The 22,429-nt window shown below is 42.5% G+C and overlaps 1 protein-coding gene across 1 annotated transcript; it reads left to right on the top strand.

The window, feature by feature from the left end:
• Positions 1 to 1,758: 1,758 nt before the first annotated feature.
• LOC147869233 (putative serine carboxypeptidase-like 23) lies at positions 1,759 to 4,987 on the top strand. The gene is made up of 10 exons (XM_087327605.1): positions 1,759 to 2,162; positions 2,334 to 2,441; positions 2,563 to 2,658; positions 2,780 to 2,872; positions 3,027 to 3,127; positions 3,309 to 3,587; positions 3,910 to 4,043; positions 4,336 to 4,431; positions 4,526 to 4,631; positions 4,756 to 4,987. Exons 1-10 carry the CDS (start codon positions 1,787 to 1,789, stop codon positions 4,903 to 4,905), a joined length of 1,539 nt encoding a protein of 512 aa, XP_087183731.1. The 5' UTR covers positions 1,759 to 1,786; the 3' UTR covers positions 4,906 to 4,987.
• The last annotated feature ends 17,442 nt before the right edge of the window (positions 4,988 to 22,429 follow it).

Here is a 22,429-nt window from a genome sequence, read left to right as displayed (position 1 = left end):
GATTTGAAGATTTTATCCCAAAACATTGCTACTCCTATAATTGATGAAATTGCACCTCATGAAGTTATATTTATGTTCATTGCTTTGGTATATGGATAGATTGCCGCACGTGCTAAGTGCCAAAAAGGCCCAAAAGGCTTGCAAACACAAAGGCAAATAATTTATCACCTCCTCGTTTCATTAAGAACCACCACAAAAAAGTTCCTTCCCCTTAATTTCCATTTCCCGAAAAGCAATGAAATGAATTGATGCCCCCCATTGGGCCATCATTGACACACAAGATTTGAATATGGTCAGCCGGTTGTGGCCTCTTTTTTGTTGGATCGATTCGACGCCCAAAACTTTTGATGCTTTTGATCCGTGTGTGTGTGTATGTGTGTATACGAAAATTATTACCACATGTTAAAGTTTCACGAGCCTCTCCTTAAATATTTAAAACCTTAGCTACACAAAAGACCTAAGAATAATATTTTTACTGTGGAGAAAGAAATTGTTGGGGCCCGCTTTTGTTTTTATAAATATACACACTCACACACACACATATATATATATATCTAAACTGTAGGGCTACTTTTATAAATGATTAGAATATTGTATTTTTTTTTTCCTCCTCCTCCACGTGCGCCGCCGAAGGCAATAAAAATGAGATTTAAAGACATTTAAAAAATAATAATAAAATAAGGAAAACAAAAAACAAGACTGGTTGAAGTAAGTACGACCAACAGTGTAAAATAAAAAAACAAATATTAAAAGAGCAATAAATAAAGAAAAAGAGAACAATCACCAGGATTTGGCTTTAAATGTAAACCATACCGTTTTTATTTATTATTTTATTTATTACTTTTTTGTTTTTACTAGGGGGGTGGGTACTACTGCTGCTGCTACTGTGCTTTTTCTTTCTTTTTCTGTATGTATGAATTCAGAGTGTAAAAGTGTCAGAGAAAGACACCATCCATCCATGGCAAGACGAAATATGAAGAAGCAATTCATTAAAAAGCTCAAGCTCAAGCTCTCCTTCTCCTCCTCCTCCTCCTCCTTCACTACTACTGCCTTGTCTCTGCACCTCCACTATGTATGTATGTATGTATGTACATAGATGACCATAGATAGATACTGATAGATAGATACATAGAAGATATATATATATATATATATATGTAGCTCTAAACTAATTTTACTCTTGATAGGGACACCCACACACTCCATAATAATATCTACATCTCTCTCTCTCTGTAGACAAGGAAGAAAAAGATTTTGTAATGCTACTAGCTAGATATGTAGTAGATATATTCGTAGCATCTCACTACAAATCATTGTTTAATTTTCTATTTATCTATCTATCACTCAATCGTCGACGACCGCCTGCCTGCCCCTCCTTTCAGAAGAAGAAGAAGAATACAGAATTGGGCAATAAATGCTGCTGCTGATGAAAGTAGCGACATTTGATTCATATCTATCTATCGATACATACATACATAGCATACATAACATACATGCATGCATACATCCATACATAACATACATTACATTATACATACAGAGGCTGACCAATGAAGCTTGCTGAGGAGGGTTGGATTGTCTGCCTCTAAATTCGCTCAGAGTCCCTTCATTTCATTCTCATCTGAATACATACATACATACATACATACATACATACATATATGTCGCTACTAATCTATCAGTAGATGTGTATATATACACACATAAATAATAGCTTCTTCACGTTCCCATCCCATGTTTTGCTGATATATATATATATATATAACAGCAACAAATAATCCTGGCCATGACAATGACGAGTGAGAGAGGTAAATCCCTCAAATGCTGTTGTGCATTGCTCATGGTTGGCTTCATAATGGCCACCAGATTCTCAGGGGCAGCTGGGCGGAAGGGAGAAGCGGCTGTTTCTGATGATAATCAGGAGAGGGCTAGGGTAAAAGGCGGCTCAGTTAGCACTGAGGAGGAGGCCATGGCAGACAGGGTGTATGAGCTCCCAGGGCAACCGCAGGAAACCCTGTCATTGATACAGTATGCTGGCTATGTCACTGTCAATCAATCCGCGGGCAGGGCCCTCTTCTACTGGCTGGTTGAGGCCACGTCCTTCCATAACCGCAATAATCTGCATCAAAACACATCTCCCCTCGTGCTGTGGCTCAACGGAGGTATTATTGCCCTCTTTATCGGTTTGTCGGTTTAGGGTTTAGGGGGGACTTGGTTAGACATTCCACATCTCCTCCTCATCCGTTAAAGAAAATCAGACGAATAGTGACGATGACGATGATGATGATGATGATGATGATTACAATGATGGATTGCTATTCGATTGGTTGCAGGTCCAGGATGCTCATCCATGGGGTATGGAGGAATGGAGGAATTGGGGCCCTTCAAAATCCATCCCAATGGAACTGCCTTGTATTCCAATCCTTACGCATGGACTCAAGGTATAAAATGCAGATACACTCCTGCAGACACACACACACACACACACACACACTTCAATTTTTTTTTCCATGGCTTTCTCTGTCATTAGCCTGAGCGACACCTGTCTGTTTTGATCCACAGTGGCCAATGTTTTGTTCCTGGAGTCACCTGCTGGGGTGGGCTACTCCTATTCCAACACTTCCATCGACTACAAGACATCCAGCGATGCGAGGACTGGTAAATCCCCAATCGAATCACATCGTTTCAGATCTAATCAGTTCAGATGTATGCTTATGCAGTCACTCTTAAAATTCAATGCTTGATTCTGTCATGTTCCTTTATGTATTCATTCATTCAGCCGAGGATTCTCTTGCCTTTTTAATGGCGTGGCTGGAGAGATTCCCTCAGTACAGGGGCCGGGATCTATACATTACAGGGGAGAGCTATGCAGGTAGGCCATGCCATTTCTATGACCTAATTCTGCCATTTATAGGGTAGTTGATCCGTCAATCGACTACCATTTTCAATGGTGATTTATACCTACCTCTAAATGCAAAGGATTGATTGTTCCATGTGCATTTGATCTGCCCCCCAAAAAAATGCAGGGCACTATGTTCCCCAATTGGCCCACATGATACACAAGCACAATGCGAGGCTAGGGAAGGCTACTTCCACGACACCATTGATTAATCTGAAGGGCTTCATGGTAAGAATTCATTGAATGGCTTAACAGAAATCACATGATACAGGCACAATCTGAACTAAAAAACAAAAAAAACAAATTTTATAATGTAAAGAGATGGAAGGCCATGCACATGTTATGAATGTCCTTAACATTGGACATGCTCTCTTTCATGTTTGGTTTTTGTCTGATTTCCCGGCACAAGGTCGGTAATGCGGTCACGGACTCGGGAAGTGATAAGGAAGGGATAATAAACTTCTATTGGTCTCACGCGCTCATCTCGGACGAGACATACGAGGGGCTCCTGTGGTCATGCCGGGGCGGCCACGATGCGCCGGCTTCGGAGGCATGCCAGAAGTGGTTCGACAAGGCGTATCGGGAGGTCGGCAACATTGACCTTCACACGATCTACACGCCCATATGCCTCACCCCCGATCCTTACCAGTCCTCCCAAACTACCACCGTCCCCAAACACTGGAACCCAGTGAGTAGCCCCCCCTGACACATTCAATGAGTTTAGGGTTTAGGGTTTAGGGTTGAAAGTATCATGCATTGCTAATAAGAACACAAGGTTTATGTATGTGAAGAACCTGGTGAGTAGCTCCCAGGCTTCCCGGTGAGTAGCCCCCAGGCACATTTCATGATTTTAGGTTTTAGGGTTTAGAGTATGATGCATTTCTAAGGTCACAGGGTTGATGTATGTGAGGAACCTGGTGAGTAGCTCCCCCCCCCACCCCGACACATTTCATGAGTCTAGAGCATCATGCATTGCTAAGGACACCAATGTGTATGTATGTGAGTGATAGTTAACGAGTGGGTGGACTGGCTATGATCCGTGCACACCCAACTATGCCGACACTTACTTCAACCGGATCGATGTCCAGAAGGCCTTCCACGCGAACACCTCCGGCATCGTAAAAGGCCCGTGGATGATTTGCAAGTAAACTCCTACACCTTATATAACATTGGCTCTTTGAATTACTAGTTAGCTTACTTACATGAATAATGCATGCCATCGGGGACGGCAAAGTATGTGACGCTCTTGTGGCCTATGTGATTTTTAACGTTTACGAGTTCGGGCATACATGTGACGAAGATGATCATCACATGTATATATTGTCTATGTGTATAACTAACCTAACAATGGTGTCCCCTCCCCCTCCTTTTAAAGCATGTTATGTCACATAGTGAAAATCATGGCTTCTAATATGGTCCATTGTTTGCTGTGATAGCTATGAAATCCTCGACAATTGGCATGACCGAGTCGACTCCGTATTGCCCATTTATCGGGAGCTAATTGCTTCCGGTCTACGGATATGGGTTTATAGGTAAACTTGTAGCATTCTCTATAACTTGGTCATGACTAAATCTTTTACTTGGTGGCTCGCTGAAGTTGGCTAAACATGTTTTTGTGTTGTGTAGTGGGGACCAGGATGCAATGGTTCCTGTCTCGGGCACTAGGCTTTGGCTCAAAAAGCTTGGGTTGAAGATAAGGAAGCCATGGTATCCATGGGTCAACGAAGGACAAGTATGTACACTTTTGTGATTTTCCTATACATAAGCTGCCTTCCAAAGTTCAAACCATGCTTTAAATTTAAAAACTACGGAAGTTTGGTTGGCCATGACTATAAATTAGATGGGTTTTATTGTAGGTGGCTGGATGGACACAAGTGTACAAAGGACTCACATTCGCTACAGTACGGGGGGCAGGCCATGAAGTTCCGGTCCTTCAACCCAAGAGAGCTCTGGCTTTGTTCTCCTCATTCCTTCAAGGAAAACCCTTGCCTTCATCTCGCAATTAACTTAATCCGTTCACACCTTTTCAATCATAACCTCATTATAACCCCATTCTTTACACAACCACATACAGTATATGTAATGTAGTCACTTTTTTAAGATGGAAAAAAGTTTGAGAAAATAAAAAAGTGAAATTTCTCGAACTTGATATTGTCAAATTTTTGCTTGTGATAATTATAATGTGTAGAAGAAACATCCCGCATTCTTGTCTCATGAAGAACACGCAAGAATACTTGATGCGAAAGGAAATGTCTAATTAAATGTGACATTATGATTGTCTGAGTGTTGTTAAAGTGTTCCTTGTGGTTTGCTAGTATAATATTTTATGTGCTTAATGTTAAGAAAACGAGTGGTAATTGAGTAAACGACAAAAGGTTGTGCTCCACGGTGTATGGAACATGGTCTCTTTTCTATGTGGTGTTTATCTTATCTTGTTGACCCCTGTAGATCATTGGGATTGTTTGTTTGTACGACTCCATTTTTATAGTCTTCGATTCTTGCAAGTTACACAGATAATGAAAGTTTGTGCCCTTGTTAATTTTTTCGTAACACTAAATTTCTAATGGCACAGTGAATTTGGTTACGTTTTCTTGCTTTTGGAGTGTGTAGTTTCCAATAGAGAAATGCCATTCTATGTGAACATTTATCTTGCAATAATTATGCTGTTGCCAATCATGAAACTTTTTGTATTTCTTTAATAACATTCTAACATAATTTGTATGAGGGAATAATATTGAACAACTTAGTACACTTTAAGACTTGGCTAGATGAGTGGGTATATGCCAGCACATGATCTTCAATTTGCTTTGAAATGGAGGCCATTCTTTTAGAAATGGTAACAAAAACCATGGTAACGGAAACAATATTTCCCTATCAAGTACTTCTTTTCAATATGGAGCAAATCTACACGTGATGTTTTCTCATAGAGAAGGATTGGTGTTTGTTTTTTCTAAAAAGAGAGGGAGTTCCTAGGTGGTTTGATGCATGCTTACATTATTGGAATTAGTACCTTGAATTCCTAACTAAATCCTTCCATGAAGAAGTAAGGGGATATTGAAAATATTGGGTTATGCGTGAGTGAGCTCAATAGATCTTACTATCAACCAAATACATAATTGGTGAAGCTATACTAATCAAATAGATGAAACCATGATGAGGTACACTTATAAATGATACACATATAAGTTATAGACACGAAGAAATAACAAAAATTAATATATATTTATCCCTAAGTATAAAAACGATGGGGATAGCTCCAACAAAAGCCTTGGGCAATCAAACAATCATCCTTCATTATTGTTCAACCATCTAAAAATATTGGAGTTCCATGTGGAAGGCTTGGTGTGAAATTAGACGAGGGCTCAAGTGCGATCAACCTAATTCTGAACTTGCTTGGCTTAGTCAACGTATCCTATGGAACCCATGTATCAGAGATGAATCTGATCAACTAACTGGATCAACTAAGGGGTTGTCATGGGGATCCATTGCAGAAGGTCTAGGATAAAGCATAGAATGCTGGAGACGGTTTATGTCATTGCAAATACAAGATCAAGCCAACATACTCCATGGAATCAAGGGCGGATGGACTATGAGATCTGAAATCATTAACACTTTACTACTTAGGGAAGCTTCTAATCAAAGGATGACAATGGAGAAATGGATCTAGGCTATGAGGAGGAGGGTTCTTTGATCCCAAGAGGTAGGGAAACACCGGCCAAACTCGAAGGCTCTGAATTGCGAGACAATGAGACACTAACATTCAATATGGCAATTTGAGTACTCGCATATACTGTTCATAAATGGATTGTAGATCCCGATCCAATCAAGGTACAACAAGAATGGCACATATGTACGCATGAAAACACATGGTTGCGTAAGGTTAGTTGGGAACCTTTGCAATAGACATGGCACGATCCTTATGCAGGTCAAGGAAGCAACGTCTTTCTTCCAATTCACTACTAGATTGGATCGTCACATTCTAGCCGCTCAAGCTGCCTGAGAGCTGGTTGTTGCAAAGGTTTGGAACACATATCATGTTCCTCACACAATTATCACCAAGGTTTGGCAGAAAATCTGGAAACAACAACATGCAAGGCGAATTACCACGTTCCAATGGCTATTAATACATAAATCACTACCGGTTGGAGCATGGCAGGGTGGGAACCTTACCTCTCCTAATTGTGTAGCGTGCCCAAATGCAACATAATCAATGTGACACGCTCTGTGGGACTGCCCAGAGACCCATCGAATATGGCAGGGGGTTGGCCGCCTATTGCAATTATGCTAGGTGCAAGACACAATCAAGTGGGGAAATGTATGTTGGTTATCATGGCAAGTCCCAGTTGATAGGTATGAGCATCAAAAGGAGGGGATGACTTTGGTGATAAAAACACAAGAGGTTATTTTTTCCACCATCGCCAATATCCACTCAACTCCTATTAATGCCAAATCTCAAGTCGTGTTGGAATTGGTCAACCCAATAACTCTTTGGCGTCTATGGAAACAACGGTGTAAACAGGTCTTCTCCAACCAAACCGTGCATCCACTAATGTTAATGCAAGAGATATGGTGTGAAGTTGTGTCCACTCTAAAGAGCCAATACGATGGCCTCAAGGGCGGCTCCAATGGAGTTGAAAGACAATGACTAGCCTTCATCCAACAATGGTCGTCCTCTCCCTTTCTTGAGTCAATGGGCTCCACATAAGATGGAACTATCGTGTCCCTACAAGGATTTGTATATAATACTCTCATATGTAAAATTTTATAACTAATGGAAGGAGATTTTTTTGAAAAAAAATAAAAAAATAAAATGGAGTTCCCCTTAAATGAATTACCAATAATCATAGTACAACTTCTCTCAACCAATTGTTGACCACCAACACTACCTCCAATGAGTTTATATATTGAGGTATAAACGTAAATCATGAAATGGCAAATGTTAATAGTAAGTATTGCAGCAAAAAACTGAGTTTGCACAAACATTTCCTCAAGTGGTGGCATAGTAAAAGGTCAATTAATGGCGTAGTCAATTTAGAATAATTACGAATTGATTTTTGTAAAAATGCAACAAATCTTTAGAATGATTGAAGTTCACAAATATTACAAGGAATGGGCCACGGATGCTATAGCTTTTTAGATGGGTTTAGTGGCTACAATCAGATCCGGATGCACCATGATGACCAAGAGAATATGGCTTTCGTGACCGAATGGGGTGTGTTCATTGTAGTTGTCATGATCTTCGGCTTAAAAACGGCACCGGCCACATTCCAATGCATCATTGCCGAAATTTTTGAGGACTATATCCTGACGTTCATGCAAGTCTTGCTCGATGATTCTGCCATATATGGACAACAAATCGAGCACCTAAAATATCTACGCTTGTGTCTCAAACGATGTTGACAAGCACGACTCAGCTTAAACCCGACGAAATGCACTTTCTACGTAACGAGTGACACCTTGCTCGGTCACATTGTGAGTCGTGATGCCATAGCCATGGATTCCGACAAGGTGCACGCTATCCTGAATGCTCCAGCCCCAACCACGACGAAAGCTCTTAGCCGCTTTTTGGGACATATTTGGTGGCATAGTTGCATGCTCCGCTACTTGGCCGATTTCGCAACACCTTTGCATGTCGCGGTGCACACAATTCCATTTCGATGGACAGAATGGGAAGATGAAGCTTATCGTTCCCTCAAAGTGATGCTCTCACATGCCCCAGTCGTACAACCATCGAATTAGTCGCAACCTTTCCACGTGTTCGTGGACGCTTCCGACATCGCCATCGGAAGCACTAATGCATAAAACACCTCTGAACTGGTATCATCTTGTATACTACGCTAGTCGACGACTCTCCACGGCCGAAAAGAACTACTTTACCATGGAACCGGAAGCCCTCGACATGATCTACAGTATCACGAAATTTCTTCATTATCTGCTCGGTCAGAAATTCAGTTTTCACGTAGATCATTCGACACTTCTATACTTGGTTAACAAACAAGCCTTGACCAGTCGATTAGCATGATGGATGCTCCAACATGCAGTAGCAGATTATCTTAACCATCTCAAATCCGGGGAACCAGCCGAAACAAAATATGATGACTTACCTGACGCCATCTTGTTCACCCTTGACACTACAACCCTACATGCGAATCCCGAAGACGCCTAGATTACGGACATGACACATTTCCTAAGCACTGGCCTCTCACCCGAACATCTAACGTTAGACGCCAAGAAACGATTGGCGGTCCGAAGCTGTAAGTTTTGCATGTTTACAGGCACTATGTATCATAAAGGCTCGGACGACATTTGGAGATGCGCGGTACGACAATTCCAGAAAGATGCAGTTCTACGCGAAGCCCACCATGGCATTGCTAGCGGGCACTATGCCGGTGACGCCACAACTCGGAAATTTTGGCAAAGCGGATTATGGTGGCCTATCACAAAAAAAGACGCCCATGAATTTTGTAAATAGTGCGATCTCTGTCAGCGCATGGGCCAACCGAATGAACAAGACCGCATGTTGCACCAACCAATTCTCCCTTTGGAACCCTTCCAGAAATGGAGATTGGATTTCGTAGCCCCATTCAAACCACCTGCAACATGTACATGTAACAAGTATATAATTGTGGCAACCGATTATTGCACAAAATGGGTCAAAGCGAAAGCAGTCCGCGACAACACGGCCGCGTCAACAGCTAAATTCGTGTATGAATATTTGTGGTGTCATTTTCGATGCTCAATCAAACTGGTGAGTGATCAAGGAGGACACTTTATCAATCAACTTATCCGCGATTTAAGCTCCCATTACGCGGTGGTTCATAAGAAAAGCACTCCCTATTATCCTCAAGCCAACCGGCTCGCCGAGTCTAGAAACAAAACACTATAGAACATTCTCAAGAAAATCGTGAACGTGCATAAGACGGATTGGGACGACAAATTACACAACACTATCATGAAGATTTTTGGCAACGATGTGAAAATTGCATGGAATGTACAAAATCGAGTGTGGTTCTTCACACACAATATGAAACAATAATAGTGAAGATACTATTTTATATTATTTTAATATCTTGGTACGAAAAGATGGATGTCTTCAAGAGGTTCCGAATGCATTTTATTGCATGTGAAATGGACAACTTAGTGTCAAGTTATGTGAGTGTGAAGTTTATGAAGAAGAAGAGAAAAACAAAATTGTGAGATATCCCACATAGATAGGACAAAATCAAGCTCCCATAGTATATAAGCAGAGCCAGAACTTATTAGTTTTTTTCTATGTGTGGAGCACAGAATGTTCTTGGGTTAAATTGTGGCTTAACTACTCGTAATGGTTTTGGAGGACCAAACCGAATGGACGATGACGGAATCGGAGACGAAACCGGACCCCGAACGGACGGATGGCGACGGAACCAAAACCAGGCTGGTGGATGGCGCCGAACCGGAACTGAATAGACCGGATCACTGGGTCAGATATGGACCAGATAGACAAATTGACGATTTCTATGTGAAACGAACAAAATCATGTATACTAAAAAAATCTAGTAAGAATTTGTATACAAAGGGATGCAAGTAAGGCTTGAACCTTGCACCTCCAAGATAGGAGGCAGTAAACTTACAACTAAGCCAAGTCATTTCTCTAAAATATGATTTTTCTATCATTATGCTTGTAAATTATCATATTAGAGGTTGATTGAGTGACATGGTTATCATGCATCATATGTAATGCATGAGCGCCAAATGGCAAACATGCATCACATGCATCACATGCATTCCATGCATTGTATGCATGTCTTGTACCCTCACATGCATCATATGCATGGGGGTGTCTATAAAAGTGTGGATGAAAAAGATCAAAGAGAGAGATGTATGAATCAAGAATTTAATAAGAAGAAAAATCATTATCCAATTGATGATATATCTTGTTCTTCAAGTTAGACTCTAAAGTCTAAAGTCAAGAGTTCAATCTTAATCTCTCTCCATTTCAATCTTTCTCAATCTATTTCAAAATTGGAATCTTAATCTCAATCTCTCTCTCTTTGTCAATCTATCTTACATCCTTTCTCGCTAAATCTAGTGCAAACTTCGAATCCTTCCGGTCTAGAACCCTGGCGGTTCCGCCTCATGATCCGCACGTAGTGACGGATTTTTCACGACAACACATTGTGGGCTTACCGCACTGCATTCAAGACCAACATCGGGTCCACGCCCTTTCAAATGGCTTTTGTCTTGGAAGCCGTGATTCCGATCAAGTTCCAAGTTCCAAGTCTTCGGGTGCAAATAACCGAACAATTATCCGAATTAGAGTCAGAACAACAACGACTGGAACAACTACTCGAACTCGAGGAGGAGCGCATCACCAGTTTCGCCCAATTGGAAAACGATCAATGGAGACGGAAAGCTTTCGTAGATCGACAACCAAACCAAGAAGAGGAAGCCCCCACCCCACCAGGAACGAGGATAGATATCGACCACAAGCTTGATGTTTCAACCGAGCAAACCCCACAGAACAAGCCAAAACCAGCTATGTCGGCGGCTACGACGGAGGGAACAACCATGCACCCAACCTCCAAAGGCATCCTCGACATTTTGACAGAAGACTAAGCATACCATAGCCATTTTACGACTCGTTATTTTGTTCATTTTTGTGGCTTCAACGTGCAAAGGCATTGTCCCACGAGCGTGCCAGGTGTTGTCTGTGGGCCAATTTTTGTATATTAAGTGTGAAACGAATCTAGAGGTAGACAAACTAGGTGAAGGCAACCGGAATCAGAAACATACAGCCAAATGAACGCAACCGCAATACGTGCAGCCGAAAACAATGGAAGACTAAAGCATGCCAAGTGAGAAAAGGAAAAGGTATAAAACGTGAAGGAGAAATGAAAGGAAGGAAGCGAACAGAGGAGAGAGGAAGCCCCCCCTAGCTAGGATAGGATACTATAAGCATTTGATCATAGTTTTGTAACTCCGTTCGTGAATCGTGTATCATTGTTCCTCCACTTGTAATATAAATATATGGTTTTGGGTCTATTACGTTCTGTGTTTACGGTCACACTTAGAAGTTTATTCTTGAATTAAGATCGTGTCTTACGGCTAAGCGACGTCGATCATTTCGTTACACGGCACTGATTGCAAAGCCAATCTCGTGCACCTTCTATTTTTCCACCACGTACCACGACCCCTTGATACGATTTCTGAAAGGACAATCGAAGGTGTTGCTTCCAAAGAAGGGGATAACAGTTGTGTCCTTCATGACTCTATCGCCATCTCCGCTTGTTCCGACTTGTTTCGATGTGCTGACTTCTTCAGTCAACTCGACTTCCTTCTTCTTCTTGTCTCCCCTTATCTATCCGGCTGTTTTTTCGGTACCATTACCTATTTTCCCAATTTTCGTTCCGGTTTCCTCCTATCTCCCCCTCAAGTGCAGCATGTCAAGATGCTGAAGACCAAGCATCACCGAAAAATGTTGCAACTTGTCCAGGTGGAGAGGTTTGGTGAAGATGTCGGTAGTCTACCAATCCATCAGAGCATACACAAGTTCGACTTCACCGGAGAGGACACGCTCACAAACAAAATGGTAATGCACCTCAATGTGCTTGGTCCAGACGTGAAAAATGGGGTTCTTTGCCTCCTGGATGTTGTTGAGGTTGTCGTAGTAGATTGACGTCGGATCGGACACCTTCACTTGCAGATCCTTCAATAACTGTTTGAGCCAAATGGCTTTGCACCTTGCAATAGCCACTCCTTAGTACTCCGCCTCGGTGCTCGACAATGCCACAATCAGATGCTTCTTACTGTTCTAGGCGACAACGACGCTTCCCAATGAAAACGCATATCCAGATGTAGACCTACGGTCACCAGCATTTCCGGCCCAATCGGCATCCGTGTAGCCGACAAGCTATCCGGCTACATTGTTCTAATACAAGAACCCCCTGTGAGGTTGTCGTAGTAGATTGTCGTCGGATGGGACACCTTCACTTGCAGATCCTTCAATAACTGTTTGAGCCAAATGGCTTCGCACCTTGCGATAGCCACTCCTTAGTACTCCGCCTCAGTGCTCGACAATGCCACAGTCAGTCGCTTCTTACTGTTCTAGGCGACAACGACGCTTCCCAGTGAAAACGCATATCCAGATGTAGACCTACGGTCACCAACATTTCCGGCCCAATCGGCATCCGTGTAGTCGACAAGCTATCCGACTACATTGGTCTAATACAAGAACCCCCTGTGAGGTTGTCATAGTAGATTGTCGTCGGATCGGACACCTTCACTTGCAGATCCTTCAATAACTGTTTGAGCCAAATGGCTTCGCACCTTGCGATAGCCACTCCTTAGTACTCCGCCTCGGTGCTTGACAATGCCACAGTCGGCTGCTTCTTACTGTTCCACGCGACAACGACGCTTCCCAGTGAAAACGCATATCCGGATGTAGACCTACGGTAACCAGCATTTCCGGCCCAATCGACATCCGTGTAGCCGACAAGCTATCCGGATACACTGGTCTGATACAAGAACCCCCTGTGAGGTTGTCGTAGTAGATTGTCATCGGATCGAACACCTTCACTTGCAGATCCTTCAATAACTGTTTGAGCCAAATGGCTTCGCACCTTGCGATAGCCACTCCTTAGTACTCCACCTCGGTGCTCGATAATGCCACAGTCGGCTGCTTCTTACTGTTCTAGGCGACAACGACACTTCCCAGTGAAAACGCATATCCAGATGTAGACCTACGGTCGCCAACATTTCCGGCCCAATCGGCATCCGTGTAGCCGACAAGCTATTCGGCTACACTGGTCTGATACAAGAACCCCCTGTCCTTAGTTCCGCTAACGTACATGAGTATTTGTCGGAAGGTACTCCCCGGTTGGATGCAGCATAAATTGACTAATCAGTCTGTCCGAATAGTTGAGGTTCGGCCGGGTGATGGTCAGATAGATGAGGCTGACAACTATTTGTTGGAACCTTTCGGGGTCGCATGCCATTCCGGAGTCGGGGCAGAGCTTCACATTCCTATCCAGAGGAGTGGAGACGGACTTGCATTCCATCATACTGAATTTGAAGATTATACTCAACACATACTGGCGTTGATTGATAAGTATGCCTTTCGAGGTGTGGATCACTTCAATCCCGAGGAAGTAATGAAGGTCCCCAAGATCCTTCATGTCAAATGATGTCGCGAGTTCAGACTTGACGCAATCGATTTTGGCCAGGTCGTCGACGGCGATGACTAAATCATCAACATAAAACAAAATCCTTACTGGCCCGTTCCAACCTCGCCAGATGAATAGGGAAGAGTCTGACCATGACGCGCCAAACCCCATTTGACGCAGTTGCTGCGTGATTTTCGCGTTCCAGGTGCGCAGGGCTTGCTTGAGTCCGTAAAGGGACATCTTCAATCAGCAAATGACCGACGTGTTCATTCCGGACTGAAATCCGGGGGGCTGAACCATGTATACTTGTTCCTCAAGATCACCTTGTAGGAACGCATTTTTCACATCCATTTGATGTAGACGCCACTGTCACGGACACACCAAGTGTGGAATGAGACGGAGCACGGATGATGAGACTACGACGGAGCGATGACGGAATGACACAAGAGCATAAAGATAGAGATGAAGATTAAGGAGAGAAGATGGGCGAAACGAGAATACTAGATTGATATGTCCATGACTGGCGTTGTTCACCTTGAATTCCTTCAAGGTGAACTCAACTATTTATACTAAGTGGCATGCATACCTGTTGCATGCATGTGATACAATACAGCATGTAGGCAGTAGGTACGCATGCATGTGCCAAGTGTAAATAATACAAGGGAGAAATTATGCACAAGATGCTAGCTAAAACCTACAATGAGGAAGTATACACATGATTATATGCTAGATGTGTGGTTAACACATAACACTCGATTATAACATCGTCATGTCAAGAGTTCGAATCTTGACATTAATTCAAGAGTTCGAATCTTGACATTATCCCCCCTCCAATGATGCCCTCCCAAATCGTTTGTCGGCTTAAGGGGATCTTGTTGATGAAAATCTTAGATCACCTCCAAAGTATTTTGTAAATCATAGACAAGGAGGAACCCTTCCACAAGACGAGGTATTCAACACCAACGGGCATGAGCGACCATGTGTGGTCCTCACCTAGGACTAGAACACAAATATCAACGGGTGTGAGTGATCATGTGCGGTCCTCACGGGGAGCATAAACACTGTTACGGGCATGACCATATAATATCCCGTGGTGAGAATTGTCGTAGTATTCTATACACGTGGATAAGTGTGAGGGTTAAACAAAGAGTGTAAAGAAGGGGAGGATTACTTTTAATCCTCGGGATTGAGACAACCCATGAGGCCAAGTGTGAACATGGCTGGGGGCCTTGAGAATTACTATAAATAAGAGGCCTAGCTACCCTCATTTGGGCATGCATTGACTACGTCGAGACTCTGTCCGTGAGTGGAACGACTCTTGTAGCAAGCACGCTATCGTCCAGGTACGACTCGACGCCAAGGCGGTGGTATGGGACGCCGATCGAGGCTCGAGTCCGTCTCGATCCCTTCGCTCGGGGGTGGTCGGGTGGATCGGCACCCTTCTTTCTCTCTTTTCTCTCTATTCTTTCTAGATCTATCATTGATATATCCTTATTTTATGCTTACTTTAGTACCTAATCTCTAATATTTGGTATCAGAGCCTATGTACTAATGTTTCTTTTGGTTTTCTTTTTGTCTTCGCGTGGGATGGCGATTGATCGTTGTGCGGTCGCCTTCATGCAAACAAGGATTAGCGAAAGAACTTCGGTAAATTTTCCTTAATTTTTTATCTAATTTTTCTTCTCCCTTCTATACATGTGTATACTTAATATGTAGTTTTTTTTTCATATATTCAATGATGTTGACGTGGTATTTAATTGGTTATCTTAAACGTTTACATATGTCCACGAGGTCAATACCTCGTTTGACATATAAATCATATGTGATGAGTGTCGTATGCGTACGAGGTTACTACCTCAATTGCGTATTACGTTCACGAACATATGTTACGTTCGCGTACGAGGTCAATACCTCGCTTCGTTCGAAATGATATGCGTTGGATTTACTATGCGTAAGAGGTCAATACCTCAATTGCGAATTACGCTTAACCTTATTTTCGGATGTTTCGTGTGCGTAGAGGTATATGCCTCGATTACGTATCCCGAATACATCATTGTTGGCTATATAAAAAAAACGATTCATTTAGTATACGCATATGTGGTCACTTATATACGTCTCTGATCGTATATATGTGATATATTGACATATGTGTATATTTTAGATTACGTGATTTATATCAAATGTTTTCCTAATTGGGGAGAGGATTTTGGTGGCCATCCTCACATTTTTGTGAGAATGGCGTTGTCACCATCCCTTTTATCAACAATTTTTATTGTTGAAATTCCCGTTGGTCACTTTGATCTTTCGTTACATAACGAACCTCGTATAGCCAAAATGATGTTGAATACGTCGGGCTTGATCCACATCAAGTAGGGTCGCTCTAATGACACACGTATCCAACATCTCCCCTCGTTACATGGATACGATGCCACCATGAGCTCGTTCTTACGAGCGCCATTCGTAATGACGTGACCATGTGATGGGCCACATGAGCCTACGAAGACACAAGGGCTCATTCGGCTTGACCATTAGGTTACACTTTGGCATATGCCATTGTACTTACGAGGCTTGAGGGTAGGTAGCGTACAACCATAGTGGGTAATAAATGAGGGAGAAATAAGGCCACTTGACCTATATGTTTCTTTTAAAAAAAACATATAGGGGCAAATGCCTCGCATATCTCGAATACGCCTCAAACATTAAACATTCAAGACGCGCAATCTACTTGGTTGGCTCAAGTGTTTAATGTATTTGTCCTCGAGGTCTCGAGTTCAAATATGACCAACACCATACAACATCGTTGATACATATGACTATAATACATGTTTAGACTTTAGGTCTAAGTGCACTTCGGGGTCCTCGTAATAGGACTTAAAGAGCCGAAACCACATATGTGGGCACAGAAACATAGTTATTGTTAACATTTTTTTCGTGTATAAACTATTCATGACGCGAACATACATGGTTGAGCCTCGGGGAGCCGCCATGAAAAAAATCGATATAGAGATCAGGGAAAGGCATTCATTTGTCACCCCCATGGTTTTTAAAACACCTCTGTGTTACCATAGTAACCTGATCTTGAACCTCATCTCATACGTCTAGAGGGGTATTGACGTGAGATCATGATATCGATTAATGTTTGCCCATGATATGTTTACACCACGACAAGATGTTATGACTATTTGTCTGACCTTATCTTATTTCTTTGCCAGAAATAATCATTCAATGGCTCAGAATAACGACCCGATGCCCTCCGCTCAAGCGGAAAGACCTCAAGGAAATCCTCCTGGGACAATGTCCATTGAGGCGTATATTTTACAAGTACAACATTTCCTTAGTTCAACCGCGCAGCAGTTGACCGAATTTCGGCAATCTCAAAGTGCTCTCGAGGCACGAGTCATTAGTCTCCAAAATGAGATTAATATACCTGATGAGCGTCAGGGTGAACCATCATTTGTCGTAAAGCCATTTACGGGAGATAAAAAGGAAAGAACCGAAGAAGCAATCTGCACGTGGCTGGGCCGATGGGAGTCTCATTTTGAGCTCTATCCCACGCCAGATAGTACGAAGATTGCATATGTCGGCCAAGAACTAGGGGGTAAGGCCGCCGCTTGGTGGCGTGGGCTCCGAACTTTGGGGAGATTGCCCGAGACTTGGACAGACTTTGTCACAGTTTTCAAGGGTCAATTTCTACAACCTCCCTCTCGAACCGAGGCAGCACAAGCTTTAATGAACCTCTCTAGCAGGAAATTTTCCTCGCTAGAAGACTATGTCCACCATGCTAGAACCCAAATCCAAAAATCGGGTCTAGAAGGGGACAATTGGTTAATAGCTTGTTTTGTCAATGGCATCCCCAATTCGGACTATCACTGGATAGTGCACGATAAGGATCCAAAATCCTTCGAAGAGGCCGTTGAGATAGTTCTTCGCTATCAACGCACTTCGAAGAAGGACCATAACAAACCCAACGAAGCGCCCGAGACTAAGCAGTCGCAATTCGTTGGGAAACGCAAGACACCCAACGAATTCATGGATCGCGATTATAAGCGACAACATCCTTTTTGCGTATTCTGCAAAAAGAAGGGTCATACAAAAGAGCAATGTCGTAAGCTCCAACGAAAAGAGCACGACGCCAAACCTAAAGCTACAGACCATAAAGGTCAGATTCCTAATGTCCTTCAGGTCTATACACATCATTTGAGTAATTGTCAATGTTCTTTCCCTCATTATGTATTGGGTCCCAATGATTTACTACGTGCAAACGGGTATATCAATGGATCTCCCGTACAATTTTTATTTGATTCGGGAAGCTCACACAATTTTGTTAATGATCGTTTGGTACAGATATGGGGAATCCAACCCACCGTAAGTGATCACACCTACACGGTGCACTTGGCTGATGGAAGAGTACAACACATCAACGGGGCGATTCATTCTTTAGGAATTTCTATTGATACCTATATAGAGGAAGTAGACTTCCATGTAATGAATCTTAGTACCACCGATGTAATACTGGGTTATCCCTGGTTTTATAATAAAAGCTCTTCTTTATTTATTGATTGGGTTCGCCATTCCATTTCTTTTGTACTCAACGATTGTACGCATTTTATTCAATGTGTAACAAAACAATCCCTCTCGATTGTTACCTCGTGTCCATCAATATCCGAGTTGTCTTGTTCTACGTTATTTTATTGTGTACTTGATCCGGACATTCACGTTTACAATATCGATAATGTCTCGGGTCAATTAACATATTTTGAACAAAAACAACTTGATGAAATCGTAAACGATTTTCGTGATGTTTTTCCGAGTGAACTACCCGATGGTTTACCTCCTAAACGTAATATAGACCATCGTATAGATATTGTACCTGGCATTGCACCCATTAGTATACCTCCGTATCGCCTAAGTCGATCTGAAGAGGATGAGGTAGCTAAGCAACTTAAGGACTATTTACGAATGGGTTATATACGTTATAGTAAATCTCCATGGGGTGCACCAGTTCTCTTGGTTAAAAAGAAAGAGGGCACATGGCGTATGTGTATTAATTACCGACGCTTGAATAAAGTGACGATCAAGAATTCGTACCCATTGCCCCGGGCTGACGATCTAATTGACCGTCTCCAGGGAGCTCGGTATTTTACGAAACTTGATCTCCGTACTGGCTACCATCAAATACGAATAAGTGAGGACGATGTTCCTAAAACAGCATTTCGTACGCGCTACGGCCATTATGAGTTTTTGGTTATGCCTTTTGGTTTGACCAATGCTCCGGCTACATTTCAACAAGAAATGAATGACATTTTCCGAGAACAACTTGGAAAATTTGTCGTTATCTTCTTAGATGATATTTTAGTTTATAGCCGTACATTACAAGAACATGCTAGACATGTCCGCTTTGTTTTACAAATATTGCGTGACAAACAATTTTACGCGAAGATCTCAAAATGTGAGTTCTTCAAGAAATCAATTACTTATCTTGGACATCTCATAACCGAACGAGGAGTTGAAATTGATCCTTCTCGCATCGAGAAAATCAAGCTTTGGCCCACTCTTCGGAATATTCGAGAAGTTCGATCATTCCTTGGTTTTGTCGGATTTTTGCGAAAATCTCTTCGTAATTACTCACAATTGACGACGCCGTTTACTGATCTTCTAAAAGGTCAAACGCGTAAGTCTACAAAACCTATTGTGTGGAATGCTACACTAGACCTCGCCTTTAAGGAACTCAAGGACTTGGTATGCAAGGCTCCTTCACTTCTTTTACCTGATCCTTCAAAACCTTTTGAGGTTGAAACCGACGCAAGCGATTATGCTATAGGTGTTGTCTTGTATCAAGATGGTAAACCAATAGCATTCGAGAGTAAGAAACTTGATTCTGCTCAATGTCGGTATACCGTTCAAGAAAAGGAATTATTTGCGGTTATACATGCGCTCAAAACATGGCGCCATTATCTTTATGGAAATCGCTTTGTGGTAACTACGGACCACGAGTCCTTGAAATATTTTTGTGACCAACAAGACCTGAAAGGTCGTAAGGCACGATGGGCTGATCTCATCCAGGACTTTGATTTTTCCATACGATATCGTAAAGGTTCCATGAATACTGTCGCTGATGCACTAAGTCGCATCCGTGAAGTTAACATGCTTAGCTTCACTGAAATAACATCAGATCTTTATGATCACCTTCGAGGAAAGTATCCTGATGACAATTATTTTGCAAAATACTGGGCAAGAGTCGAGTCTGGAACAGACACCACCACACCCTCGAAGGAATACTTCCACATTGCTAACGGTCTGCTCTACCGTAATGGGAAGGTTTGTGTTCCAGATTTACCTGAGGTCAAAAAGAGAATTCTTTTTGAATGCCATGATGCACCCTCAGCAGGGCACCCTGGAATACATCGTACACTCGTTCTCATCTCCACTCAATTTTATTGGCCTAAGATGCGTCCTGACATACATAGCTATGTGACTAAATGTCACCAATGTCAGGTTAACAAAGCCGAGCGACTTAAAGCCGCAGGACTTTTACATCCCTTGGACATTCCCAATAATAAGTGGGAAAGTATATCCATGGATTTTATTGTTAGCCTTCCTCGCACCCAAAAAGGTCATGATGCCATATGGGTTGTGGTTGACAGACTAACTAAAATGGCCAGATTTATTGCTACTAAAACCACGGTAACAGCTCCTGAATTGGCTTACCAATTCGTTGATGAGTTATTTCGTTTTTACGGGTTACCGATGGATATCGTGAGTGACCGAGATCCGAAGTTTACTAGTGACTTCTGGACGCAAGTCTTTAAGAAGTTAGAAACTACGTTGAGCATGAGCTCCACGGATCATCCTCAATCCGATGGACAGACAGAACGAGTAAATCAAATTATTGAGGACATGCTTCGAGCATACGTTGGTGCAAAACCAACAAAATGGGAACGTTATCTCCCAATTTTGGAGTTTGTTTATAACAGCTCCAAGCATACGTCGACGGGATATAGTCCTTTTATGTTGATGTATGGATTTCAGCCACGAGCCCCGATTGATGTTAATATACATCATGATGAGTTGCGAAGTACGCAAAACTTTCTTCGGGATATGCAAGATATGTTGCATATTGCACGGGATAATATAAAAACAGCTCAAGATAGAGAGCGTTTTTATGCCGATCATCACAGGCAACCTCGTGTATTCAGCCCTGGACAGAAGGTATTTTTACGTGTACCTCACAATTCTAAGACATTGTCTACGGGTAAGTGCGCTAAGTTAGCCCCACGGTTTTGTGGACCTTTTACAGTCCTCAAACGCATTGGATCATCAGCCTATCGTCTCGCTCTTCCCGATGGTGTTGGAATCCATCCAGTCTTTCATGTAAGTCGTCTAAAAGAACTTCTAGGTTCTGGCGACAATACAGTTACAACTGAAACTCTGGTTACTTCTGAAGATTTATCTTCTAAACCACATGTACCACAAAGAATTCTCGATGTTAAAACAAAAAAATTACGTGCTAAGGAAATCCGAGAATTTAAAATAAAATGGATGGATAAATCAATCAAAGATGCCACATGGGAACGCGAAACGACTCTAAGAACTAACTTCCCTAACTTTCCATTGCAAGAGTGCAATGTTTTAAAGAGGGGGAGTATGTTACGGGCATGACCATATAATATCCCGTGGTGAGAATTGTCGTAGTATTCTATACACGTGGATAAGTGTGAGGGTTAAACAAAGAGTGTAAAGAAGGGGAGGATTACTTTTAATCCTCGGGATTGAGACAACCCATGAGGCCAAGTGTGAACATGGCTGGGGGCCTTGAGAATTACTATAAATAAGAGGCCTAGCTACCCTCATTTGGGCATGCATTGACTACGTCGAGACTCTGTCCGTGAGTGGAACGACTCTTGTAGCAAGCGCGCTATCGTCCAGGTACGACTCGACGCCAAGGCGGTGGTATGGGACGCCGATCGAGGCTCGAGTCCGTCTCGATCCCTTCGCTCGGGGGTGGTCGGGTGGATCGGCACCCTTCTTTCTCTCTTTTCTCTCTATTCTTTCTAGATCTATCATTGATATATCCTTATTTTATGCTTACTTTAGTACCTAATCTCTAATAAACACCAAGGGGCATGAGTGACCATGTGTGGTCCTTGCCGGGAACTGGAATGGTCCTCGCTGAGAGTTGGAACACGAACACCAATGGGCGTGAGCAACCATGTTGTCCTCACCGAGAATTGGAACACGAACGAGTGAGTGACCATGTGGCCCTCACCAAGAACAAGAACACGAACGGGAATAATCGACGATGTGTGGTCCTCACCGGGAACTGGAACATGAACAACAACGGGCATGAGCGACCATGTCGGTCCTCACCGGGATCTCGAACACGAAC

Source organism: Azolla caroliniana, unplaced genomic scaffold, assembly GCF_043228905.1.
Source record: "Azolla caroliniana isolate FFs.n. ecotype wild unplaced genomic scaffold, voAzoCaro1.0.p SCAF_1, whole genome shotgun sequence".
NCBI classification, from domain to species: Eukaryota; Viridiplantae; Streptophyta; class Polypodiopsida; order Salviniales; family Salviniaceae; genus Azolla; species Azolla caroliniana.
This window is presented reverse-complemented; position numbering and strand designations above follow the sequence as displayed.

Coding starts and splice junctions, on each gene's coding strand:
- LOC147869233 (XM_087327605.1), top strand. CDS start 1,787: ATGACAATGACGAGTGAGAGAGGTAAATCCCTCAAATGCTGTTGTGCA. Junction 2,442..2,562: donor TCCTTACGCATGGACTCAAG/GTATAAAATGCA, acceptor TTTGATCCACAG/TGGCCAATGTTTTGTTCCTG. Junction 2,659..2,779: donor ATCCAGCGATGCGAGGACTG/GTAAATCCCCAA, acceptor TCATTCATTCAG/CCGAGGATTCTCTTGCCTTT.